Consider the following 12555-nt stretch of genomic DNA (forward strand, 5'->3'; position numbering starts at 1 on the left):
CTGATTCCAGTGGAGGAGCTAATCCTGGAATCCCTGTTTAACCACATACACATAGTGTCACTGGTGGCCAAGCCTGGCAAGCCAGGGCTCCGCCCACAAGCAGGTGGCACGATCAAATCGGAGAAACGTTGCTTTGGCAGCTTTGATATTGCCAACCTGAAACAAACCACAGCTCCCGGTTCTCACTGTTCTGGGTTCTGTTCCTCCAGCTCTGGCATGAGTCTCCGCTATGTGCTGACATGGCACATGGTCACTATCTGGGAGCACAGACACTGCTTGGCCCTGCTTGGGTCTATTGGTTTTGCTAATAAAAATTAAGGATTCTTGGAAACTGGACCGGAAATTTAGTTCTGTGCCAAGCGACACGGGCTCATATTTTGTAATCTTGGGCACTTGCACATGTCTGACCCAGGTGTAGTGTTCATTCCTGCCAGCATCAGTCTGGGCAGAACTGATCATGCAGAGCCACTGAGTCACAATCCTAACAGTCCCACCATAAAACCCACTGCAGGATTGGAACACACTTAGAGGTGGATCCCAGGGAATCTCTCCATTGACATCCCTGCCCTCTGGATCTGAGCCCTTACTGCCACATGTAGCATGTCCAGCAATGAGCAGACTCAGCCTTCACTGGCGCTCCTCAGAGAAATGAGCATCCAGTCCCTGGCAAGAGTCTGGGAGGGTCGGTTCTACAGTTGCATTTCACCATTGGCTCCCTAGCAGGAGCCATAGTTCAGATGTTTCAGAAAAAACATTTTTACCCATTTGACTGTTATCGAAGAAGCTTTCGTTCATCGGGTAAATAACACATGTCCGTAAGGAACGTTGGTACCGAAATGTAACGTCTCTTTTCCTGAGACACCGGGGGGCTCTGGTTTCCCTGAAAAATACTGGGCACTGAGAAAATGTCACAGGCACCACGCTTGCCACCTAATTTCATCATTATTCACAGGATTTGGGGTGTTTTTTCCAAAGCCCTGTATGAATGGAAACGGTTGCAGTGAAAATATTTTCTAGCATTTTTTCCTCATAAAAATATTTCTGCCCCAAAATGGTGTTAAATTGCCCTCCAGAAGGATCAGATAATTCACTCTCTTCACCAGATCTGGACATCTCAGATTGAGGCTGCTAAGGGGCGGCTGTGAGACCGGTGTGTTTAAACCAAGAAGACTGAACACACACAAACATTCTGTTGAAAAGTTCCAGTGAACTTCCTGCTTTCAGGAGATGAGAACCGTCCCATGCTGGGGAAAGGCTCGCTGCAGAAAGGGCCTGATTCCAGTTTCCCTATCGCTAGTGTGCACCATTTACCCTCTGGGGAGTTACTCCTGAATCCCAGGGGTGGAAGTAAGATCAGACAAATGTGCCACACGGCCTTGTTCTCTCACGTTTAGGTACAATATCCAAGCTACTTGAGCCATTTCTTGCTACTATTTTTCAGGCCTCGTGTTGCCCTGCACTTTACTAATAAGGTCAGGTTGTAAGGGCTGGCCTCGTCAACCTGCTCAGAAACCCTAGAGAAGCAGAGAATGCCTCAGCATGCTCTAATGCTTAATCAAGACTTCTCAGATGTGCACAAGGACAAGACGGAGACTGGCCTAGTTCAGCGGCTGGACAGCCATTCCCCAAACGATATTCTGCACTAGGCCACGCTGCACTCGGGCGAGTTCTCAGCATGCTCAGTGGCACTTGTCTGGAGTCCGGACTTCACCTTGATTTGGGGTGAATTCAGAAGACATCTGTGAACTCGGAAAGCAGGTTCCCAGCTGCTCAGGGAGGCTTGGGACCCTTACAATACTTTTGCCTACAGCAAAAATGTATTTCAGTGTAATTATAGAAGATAGCTTTCAATATGTCATCTCTATTATAGTGGCTGTAAATTATGGAGAGAACTGCCTGCGTTCAACCATTTCTTCTGCCACAAGGCTGGGGGGGGGGCTGCTCCTGGCGTGACACACTTTCCCTTTTTTTTTTTTTTTTTAAAGTGCATTCCCCTAACTGGCAATGTCAGAATCAAACTCTGTCTGGGAAATGTCTGCACAACCGGCACTTTGGTCTCTGCTCCTGGGTGCAAAGAGCCCCCGGAAGTAGGATAACCAGATGTCCCAATTTTATAGGGACAGTCCCAATATCCAGGGCTTTTCCTTATATAGGCTCCTATTACCCTCAGCCCCCGTCCTGATTTTTCACACACGCTATCTGCTCACCCTACCCGGAAGGTTCGCAGGCAGCGTGAAATGGTGACATGGACTGAACCCCTTTTGGAGCAGCCTCCTCTCACGTGGAGCAGGCCTGCTCAATCCTCGTGCCTGAATCATGCCGTGGGAGTTGTGTGCTGGAGTGGGTCTGCTTCCTCTTTACCTGTAGGACAGTAACAGCCTTTCAGAACCTTGACAGCCAGTGAGGACAGGGAAGCAGTCCTGGGTGCCTCTCGGCTGTGGAGACCGGTCCCATTCTCAAGGCAAATGGGTTGCTGCCAGGCTTGGGAAATTATCGTATTTCTGGAGAGCAGACGTTGCTGGCATCAGGCTCAATGGGGAAAAGATACATGTTTCAGATCCGCTCTGTCTCTCTCTCCTAGCAGTACCTGTGCAGCCTGCTCTGGTTCCTGGGCTTTGGGCAGATGGCTGGGGCACTTCGGCTGAAACCTTTGTAAATGGAGCTAGTCGCTTTCCCCTACCCCAATCGTTACACTTATTACAGCCAAAGACTATTTGCCAGGAACTAGAGATTAGCACAACCACGGGATTCATTTCAGCCCAAAATCCAGCTCCAGCCTCTCCCCCTGGGATTTTCTAAGGGGCTTTAATTCACTGCTGGGGCAGCTGTTTGTTCATTTGATGAGCATCGCTACCTCCGCAGAATAAAGGGATGTATTCGTCAGAGCATCACTGCCCAGCTCAGTGTGGGGAAGGGTCTGGGGACTTGCACAGGTTGTTTCTTTATGGAGAAAAAGGACCTTTGAGCACAGTCACTGTCAGTCACTCACTGAGTCCTGCGGCACTGGAATGACACAGTGAAGGATTGCTGGCCGCAGACAGGACTCATGGCCAGTGTGTGAATAGCCCTGGCCTTGAACCACAGCAAGGAAGGTTCTGTCCCCATTTCCAGCGGAACGTGGCCTGGACTGCATCGGCTGGGGAAAGCATCCAATCCGTGTCCCCAGACGCCTCCTCAGCTGTCCACATGACACAACTCCCTCCTCACCAGCCAGCTTCCTGTCTGCTCCCTGACACCCAGATGTGTGCTGCTGATCCGAGACCTCCGGGAGCCTCTCAGAGGGAGCCTGGCTGCATCTTAGATTCCAGAGCTTGTGAGATTTGAATGATCTCAACTCAGCTGCAATCAGTGTAAAGCCAAGAGGCTTCCAGAACTACTGGGCCTTTCAGCAACTGTTTGCTTGTAAGAGATGAGACCTCGTGGAGAGACCCAGGGAAGGGAGAGGGGCCGATGGGCAGGTTCAGGGACTATTAGAAGGCTCAGAAAGAAGGACTCTGCGTTATTGCTGCCCCTGCAGACGTGCTGATTGGCGTCGGGGAGGCAGGAATCTGTTAGAGACAAAGAAATCCAGAATGTTGAATAGGCGTGTATGCAGCTCTGAAGCAGGAACCTGCAAGGAGCAAGGTCTGTCCCACCGGCTCATCTGGTCAGGTTGCTCTGGGCAGCGGGCAGTGCGCACATAAAGCAGCAGGACCAGCTGTGCTGTCTGCCTGTTGCCTGCTGCTCCTATCTGAAGATCCCACCAGTGTCCAACATGGCAGATCATGGCACTTCAGGGGGTTGGCGTGCAAGTCAGCCACGGACTCTGCCAGAAGGTGGCCCTTACTGTCAATACCTTGCAGGGAGACTCTATTAACCTCTTCCGTGTTTTCTTTTGTGTTAATGACCTTCATAAAACAGGAAAATAAACTAGCCTAAGAGCCTCTGTGGGATTAAAATGCAAAGTCTGAGTATCCTACAGCCAAGGACCTGGCTGGGAGACCAAGCAAGTCCCCTCCCATGGCTAAGCCCCAGCAGAGCAGACTGGGGGAACTTGCCAAGTCCCAGCAGAGCAGCTAAGAACAGAAGAGCAGCCAAATCGAGCCAGAGCAAGGGTCCATCCAGCCCAGGGACCTGTCCTCCGACAGCAGCCAGTGCCAGCGGCCCCAGGGTGAATGGACAGAACAGGGAATCATCCAGTGATCCATCCCCTGTCGCCCATTCCCGGCTTCTAGCAAAATAATGGAGCCTGAGCAGCCCTGTGATTTCCTTTCCTGTCGTGCTTTCAAGTGGGATTTTTACCACTGCCTTATGGTCTCGGTTGTGGTTTCATTTTGTTCAAAGGGACCCTTCACAGTAATGTGCTGGGGTGAGCCCGGAACTTCAGCTCAGGAAACCACTAGCTGATTAGGTTCGTTGAGCAGAGTAGGTTCAGGGTTTATAAGCTTTACGAGGACCTCTCTGGAGGGAGAAATTAAGCCATTATGGCTGAGGCTGGCAACAGCAGGGGTCTCACACCCTTTTCTTCTTCCCTCCCCCTCCTCCCCCCCCTTTTCCAGCTCCTTAGATGCAAAGTTGTCCACTAAAGAAACACAAAGGACAATCACTCTCCCTGATGGCTCTGCAGCCTGTTATCACTGCACAGTCCCTGCCATGCTGGATGCATGGGGGCAGGGAAGCCACACTGCTCAGCACTAGAGCAGAATGCAGTTTTTTAAAGGTTCCCCCAGTGTCCATGAAACCCACAAGAGCAGCATGTCACCAGCTCCCGGAGAAGAACCCGAAGCCCTGAGGATCTGCAGAGGATTATTTATAGCATGTCAAAATACTGAGAGCAAATGTCAACCTTAAAAGGTTTCACCATCAACTTAATTTGCATATTTCTTATTATTATGAATAATAAATTATCATCTTAAATTTATATAGTGTATTTCATCCTGAATAATACTGAAGTGCTTTATATCATCTACATGGCTATAGTTTATAGAGAGAAAGATACAGATTACCATACCCAATTGAAACTTCAGGCAGAATTTAGGGAGGCAGAATATATTTGCCCAGGACACTCAAGCTAATGCTCTAAATCTTGCAAACAATCCCATGGGCTCTTCAGAACCACAAGCGGTCAGGACAAGACACCACCTCCAGCAGCAGGGGCCACCTAGCACCATGCTAGTGTCTTGGATTCACTGCCAACTCCGAGGAAGATTGATACCTATTAATTCACCAACACCATTTCCTGTTTCTCAACCATCTCCCAGGCAAGTACTAGCCCAGGCCTGACCTGAGCGTGAGAGACCTGATAACCTCCCCAAGTGCTATGGCTCCCAGACATCATGGGCATTTTGGCTCACAGAAGCACTGATTTTACTAGGGTTCATTACAGGCTTACAGAGTTGCACTATTTAACGCCCCCACCCCTTCTCCTAAGGGTACGTCTGAACGGGGATAAAAGCCCTGTGGCACAGCTGCAGCTGGCCCAGGTCAGCTGACTCAGGCTCACAGGGCTCACGCTTCAGAGCTAACATCACTGTGCAGACATTTGGGCTCAGGCTGGAGGCAGAGATCTGGGACCCTCCCTCGCAGGGTCCCAGCTTGCTCCACCCGAGCCCGAGTCAGCTGGCCTAGGCCTGCTGTGGGTTTGTTATCCCTGTGTAGACACAACCTCAGAGTCCCCTAACTGAGCAGTTTCTAGGGTTGGGGGGGACTACTGGTTCGGGCTGTTTTCGTGTGCACCCAGCCATAACAGCGGGGAAAACAGATAAGAACCAGGCATGCCAGCCAGCCTGGTCATTGGCACTTAGCTCCACCCACAACATCAGCCCTTTCTTTCGACTGCCCAGCTCTTTAACCAGAGAGAGAGATGTAATTTTTAAGCCCTATATAGAAACAGAGGTGCAGAGACAAGTGGCAGCAGGCACACATAGGGCTGTGAGAGCAATGTCTGACCTGTTCATATTTCTCCAACTCTGTGTGATAGATTTGTCTGATCTGGGTCAATTTGGCTCTGTAATCTGAGTGTTCGATAGAGTTATCTGAGGACCCTCCAGAGGCTGCTGCGGCTGCGGCTGCTGCTGCCGATCCCCCACCTTTCTCAGGACCTGAAACCCCTTCTGCCAGAAGCATATTGTCCAGTCTCATTAGCTGGGGATCGGGAGGGTCTTCCTCCTGGGCTCCTCGGATGCTCAAACCTTGGGTAAAAAAGAGAGAGACAGACAGAGAAACCACAGTGAGTATTTCCCATGCCCTGGCAAGCTTCTGTCTGCAGCCAGCCCCACTGCCGGGGGCGGGCTGGACCAGTCATTGTAACATTTTACAAATCCATTCTCTGCTGGGAGAGACATTGACCCCCAGGCGTGAGGCTGGATAACAGCTCTGTCCCCATTACCATGATGGCCTAAGAGGTCCAAGCCTCCCCTAGCCTTAAGGAAAAGTTGTATAGAATTTAGCAGAAATAAAACCAATAGGGGTCTATAGAAATTACTCTGAAAACCCACTGAATTTAACAGAGGATGAGAGACTTGTCACATAACTTTTCAAATACCCAATTGTTTTTTTTAATTCTTTACTGTAAATATGACAGGAATATACTCACACATGATGTTTTCCTTTATTTTTCAATAACATACCTAAATCTAAGCACTAATTATTTAGCAATATCACAGGGATAGAAAAACATATGGTTGGAGTAAGTTTGTGTTATTTATTTGTCTGCGGTTTGTGGTGTTCTTGGGGAGACTTGCTCGGCAGAAATCTATCCCTGCTACAGAATCCGAAGGGTTAACTCGGAGTGTCTGCAGAAGGGGTAGCGTTCTCGACTGAACTCCAGGGGACTTTCCCACAAGACTAAATCGGTGCTATAACTCCCACTGGTATCAACCCAACATACCTCAGAGGGAGACACCCTCCAAAGGTCAGCGAGCTCCTACAATGCACCCAACCCCCTTGTGGAAGCTTTGGGCATTACAAGGGCAGTGGCGGGGATAGAAGTGAGGGCAAGATAACAGAAGTGCTTCTTCATAAAAAGCTGAGGATGGTGGGACCCCAGCATGCCCTCCTGCACACAGCCTGCCATGCAGAACACTATACCACTCCGGAGCTCAGTGCAGATTTAAGAACTAAATATAAACAGGGAAGAATGATGCCTTCTGCTACCACCCAGGCATTTAACTGCAGTCAGGATGCTGGGATGCTAAACATGGGTTTGAAATTGCTGGCACTATTACAGTATGTTGGTGGGAGCAAGACTTTAAACCTAATTTGTGTTTTAAAATGAGACCATCCAAAGTGATGCCCAGTCAGCAATCTCATCTGAGTGCTACAGATCAAGGCTGACAATTTGTAGGTTTAATCAGGGCATGCAGGCACTCTGCCAAGATGTTATCAACAATGCTGAAAACAAAGTTTAAAAATAATTACACTAGTATAAATATCACTAGAGCCATTGCTACTCGAATCAGCACTTCTATTAAAGACGTAACACAACCAGCGATCTCCCAGCCCAATTAACCTCTTTAAATCTGTTTAAAACCAGGTATTCACACACTAGTTAGACAGGATCCCAGTGGGCAGGAAGTTGGCACCTCGCATGTTTGCATTCTGATTCTGCCTTCTGTGTCTGCGCCTGTTCTTAGTTACACACAGTGGTGCACACTCTGTGTAGAGTGCAGCGTACATGACAATAACATCCAGAAGCTGCCAAGTGTTCCGTTGAGTACCAGCAATGCTATTATCTACGCTAGCCTCAATGCAGCCCACACTCTTTTAGAAACAGATTTGATTCCTTGATGTCCTGAACTCCACACATTGCATGACACGACCCCTCATTGGCCAACCTTCCAGGCACAAGAAGGCACAGCTTTAATTTCACTCTAAGACACACATTTTAAACCTGTCACCTTCATTTAAAAATATAATTCCATATAATTTAATTGGGATAATAAAAATGTCTTGTTGTCGTTTTAAATTATTTCTGTCGCCTGTTCGGAAGTTGAACAAGGGTTGAAAATATAATGTATTATCATCATCCGCTCATTGACTGAGCCCAAAAGTTAGCACCAAGAACCATGTGGCTCAAAGAACACTGAAACAGCAGTCCAGACCGCTTTGCCTCTTTATTCCGGCATCGACCCGCTCACAGACATCAAAGTTACCAGCTCAGCCTCGCTCAAGCCAATACACTTGCTTAGCTCATGAAAGTTTCTTAGAATTAAGATTTGGCAGGCTTTGCTGTGTGTGTGTGTGTGTGTGTCAGCAAAAGAAAGTGCAACAAGTCAAAGAGACTAGAGGAAAGAAGAACATCCTTGGATATTCTTTCTGATTCGTACAAAGAATTTTTTCCCTACTGAGGTGACTGTCCTTTTTGTTGTCTTTTTCCTCTCTCCCTCCAGCCTGGCTTTAATGTTTTTGAACAGCGTTCTGGTTTTCTAACCCTCTCCCATTTACATTTTCAATTGTTTCCTTCTAAATACCCATTCCTATCGCTATTTCTTTGTTCTTTGTCTCTTGTCAGTTTCTTTTCCTGTACTTTTCCCCCAGCGGCTGTTGAGTCTTATGGCCTACAATGGTCTTTATTCACCATCAGAGATTTCAATAGTGGTTTCACTCATCTCCCCTGACAGTTAAACGCTCGGGACCAAATTATGCGCTCAGGTAAATTGGCCCCACTCCTCTGGCTTTCTGGTCCTTGTACTTTGGAGTACTGGCCAAAGAGTAAAAATTTCTGCACAAAATGACTGTGTTTCTAGACTGAAACTAACACAATTACTGAGCTTCCTGGTAACAACATGCCTAAGAGGAGACAATGCTCCCTGGTTTTAAATAAATACAAAAGGAGACCAGCTGGAAGGAGGGTTAAAGGAGTCAATGGAAGAAAGAGCCCCCCTTCCACATACAAGAGGAAGGAATATAGCAGCAGACACTGAAAATGACCAAGCTGCCAGAGTCTGCAGCTCAGAGTCCTAATCTACTGTTATAACGTAGGTAACACCAGGAGTGGCGAATTGTTTTCTTCCTAGTGGGAAGTAATATGCGTAATTCCAAAGCAGAGATACATACAGCCCAGAGAGTGGATGTCTCACAACACACAAAGAAATGGGAAAGAAAGGGAGGTAACATACCAGGATCTAGCATTTATTTTGCTTCTGAGTGAGCTCCATTGTTCATGTGAATGGCAAAGCCATGAGTTAATTAACTAACTCCTACAAGAGTTAACCTGGTGTGTGAGGATAAATGTGCTAATCCTCCCTAGTTACTTTATGAATTATATGCATCAAATCAGCACAGAATAAACAGTAGATTGTTTTCCTTTAAGGGGAAAAGGCAGGGAACTCTTTGTATTCTGTGTAACCACACTGTTTAGGAATACTGGAGTTACAAACCATTCACTCGGTTCCCCTATCATATATGTAAGTGAATCTGATAAGAAAGCTCCAGAACACTTCCTGGACTCTTTAGTAAGGAGAAAACACTTTTCTTTATCCACAGGGCATACGTTTGTTCCCACCTAGCACCCGCCTTTATAAATTACTCTCCATTTGAATACAGTGATAATATATGTATTTTCTGACATATAAGCTCAGACTCTGGGGCTATTGTTTCCCTTTTTTATTCCTCAGTATATCAAACTATGAGTTTATTACTGTTTAGCTCACTGACCTTTCAGTGCATGGTGGAATTAAGGTACAGAGCAGACTAGAAAGAACACAACAATACATCACTTCCAGAACAACTACAGATGTACTAATGGCACAGGAAGTGGGAGGTCTCAGCCAGACAGTAATAACCTAGCTGTGCACTGACCAAAAGACAAATACGTTCCCCTTAATATGGCAGCTAGAATGGTGCATTTTTAAAGCACTTTGCGGATTCCCTTTATATAAAATCACAGAACTGTCGGGTTGGAAGGGATCTCAAGAACTCAAGTCCCCAAGTAAACCTAGACCATCCCCAACAGGCGTTTGTCCAGCCTGGTCTTAAAAATCTCCAGTGGCAGGGATTCCACAACCTCCCTTGGAAGCCTGTTCCAGAGCTGAACTCCCCCTAGAGTTAGAGAGTTTTACCTAATATGGAACCTAGCTTTCCCTTTCTCCTTGTCCGACCCTCAGCGGACATGAAGAATACCATCCTCTCGAAAACAGCTCTTAACATGTTTGAAGACTGTTATCAGCACCTCCCCAGAGTCGGCTTTGTTTTTAACTTTCCCTCATAGGTCAGATTGTCTATACCCTCTATCATTTCTGTTGCTCTCCTCTGGACTCTCCAGTTTGTCCACATCTTTCCTAACATGTGGTGCCCAGAAGTGCACACTCCAGCGGAGGCCGCACCAGGTCCAAGCAGAGTGGGACAATTACCTCCCGAGTCTAACAGTCCTGTTACGTAATGTGCTCAGTAATATCTTCTTATGCACATATGGGTCCGTATAAAGTTTAAAAATCTAGTATCCTTGGTGACATTAGAGCATTATAAGGTTAACAAAAAGCATGTTTGCTACTGATTTTAATCTGCTTATAACCACAACATTCATTTCAGTATCTCCACCATTTTTAGACAAATCACATAAACAGACACTAAAACGTTGTTTAACAATGAACTTGGCTTTGTTATAAGACCACAGTTTTAGCATATCTTTCAGCAAATCCTAATTAGCTGTCTTTCTACATGCTGTGCACCTGCCCCCACAGATAATAGACGAGAGCATCTGCATAGACTGCTGCATTCAGAGGCCAATAAATAAATTGCAGGTCAAAATTATTACAAAGCTTTCTTCGAATAAACCCATCTTCTTCACAATAGAAAGCTGCAGATATGAAAAGTACCTAAAGCCCACTCAAATGGTATGATTACAGGGGCCGTTTGAGTTTAATAATCTGACTCTAATTCAGGCATTTTCAACAGCTCATTAAGGGTTCATTAATATATGGGCAAGCTTTTGAATTATAAATAAGCAGATTAGAAACCTGCAGTGTCTGAACTGTACAGTACTATCCTGACTAACTGAATAATATTGCCAACACAATGAAGGCTTGACCCTTGGGACTGGCCTCCACCTCATGATTCCTCCATCTTCTTTTATTTATTCATTCCCTCGTTCCATTTGGGAAGAAAGGTCTCTTCTGAAGTTCCTGGTGCTTAGATGGATATTTCATAACACACAATCCAAATGTAACAACCAGTTACCCCCACACTGCAACTCAGCTCTCCTTCTGTCCTCTGCAGCCCTAAGACAGCCAGAGCCAACGCACAATGAAGTCAATGGAAAGACTCTCACTGACTTCCATAGGCCCATAAACACTTTGATGAAATGCTTTTCATCCCAATCTTCAGTGCTTTACAAAGGGAAGTTGTGGTTACACTCATTTTACACAGAGAAAGGGGAGAGAACAACCATGCAGCAGAGCCTGACACAGAACATAGTTCTCCTGAGCCTAGCATGTGCTGAAGCCCCACTGGAGCAGGACAGAAACGGAGGTTGATGTAACTGGCATCGCTCTAGAGCTAACATCTCTGTGACATGACTGTCTTGCATGGATGTGCAGTGCAGTGTTAACCTTCCCTTTTTCCTTAATATTAGAGCTGATTGAAAATTTACCATCAAAGCTGTTTTTTCATGAAAAAAAATGGTTTAGTTGAAACCCCAATTGTCCATCAAAAGCGTCTGGTTTCCACAAAAAAAAAAAAAATTTTCATCAAAAAAATGAACAAGCAGAAAAGAAAATGTTCGATTTGGTTATGCTGCCGCAGTGCGTCATGGGAGATGGAGTCTGACTAGAGATCCTGGCCTACAGACGGGGAGCATGAGGCACTGAACAACAACTCCGGAGAAGCACCACAGTAGAATTTCTGAATTTCTCCCACAGTCAGCTGGGGGCCGAGCATGGAAAAGATGTGGTTTAAACTTTAAAGGGACTTCAGATTCTTAATCCTACTCACTACCTCCAAACACGTCCCCTCAACAAAGGAGAAATAGCATCCAACGCAAGCACCAAGTTTCCTTGGGGTAGAGCATGAAATCACTCCAAAGCATCCAGCTGGTAATAAACGTGCAGAGTCCATGGAGCAAACGGAGCCCTGAGCCACCAGCATGCGAACACCACTGTACCCTGTGCTTGAGCTCAGCTCACAGAACTCTCTCCTCTGACACTATCGCCAGCTGATCCTTACCTTATCGACGCACAAGCTGGGGGAGGGGATATCGTCTATTGGACCGATGTCTGCTGATGAGAGAGGCAAGCTTTCAAGCCACACAGAGCTCTTCTTCAGGTCTGGGAAAGACCTGTTCCATTTTGCATTTAGCTTTGATGCTCAGAGCACCTTCCTCAGACCCGAAGAAGAGCTCTGTGTAAGCGCCAAAGCTTGTCTGTCTCACCAAGAGAAGTTGGTCCAATAAAAGATACTGCCTCCTGCACCTTGTCTCTCTAATAGCCTGGGACTGACATGGCTACAACTGCCCTGCACACAGTCTAACCTACAGCATTCGTAGCGACACCTCTCCGTCCCAAAGCAACAGCCCGCCATTAGCCCTAGGAAAAACTCAGCTACGCAGTCAGCTGACCCTTGTGTTATAACCTGCAAGAG

General features: G+C 46.8%; 1 protein-coding gene across 4 annotated transcripts in view; it reads right to left on the bottom strand.

The window, feature by feature from the left end:
* PBX3 (PBX homeobox 3) overlaps positions 1-12555 on the bottom strand; it is a 156279-nt gene that overhangs the window by 25729 nt on the left and 117995 nt on the right. For all 4 annotated transcript variants that reach the window (XM_050926736.1, XM_050926733.1, XM_050926732.1 and 1 more), the window contains exon 3: positions 5929-6170. In XM_050926736.1, coding sequence (XP_050782693.1) covers positions 5929-6170 — 242 coding nt within the window. The remainder of the gene's footprint in view (positions 1-5928; positions 6171-12555) is intronic.

This window comes from Gopherus flavomarginatus, chromosome 17 (assembly GCF_025201925.1).
Source record: "Gopherus flavomarginatus isolate rGopFla2 chromosome 17, rGopFla2.mat.asm, whole genome shotgun sequence".
Classification (NCBI taxonomy): domain Eukaryota; kingdom Metazoa; phylum Chordata; order Testudines; family Testudinidae; genus Gopherus; species Gopherus flavomarginatus.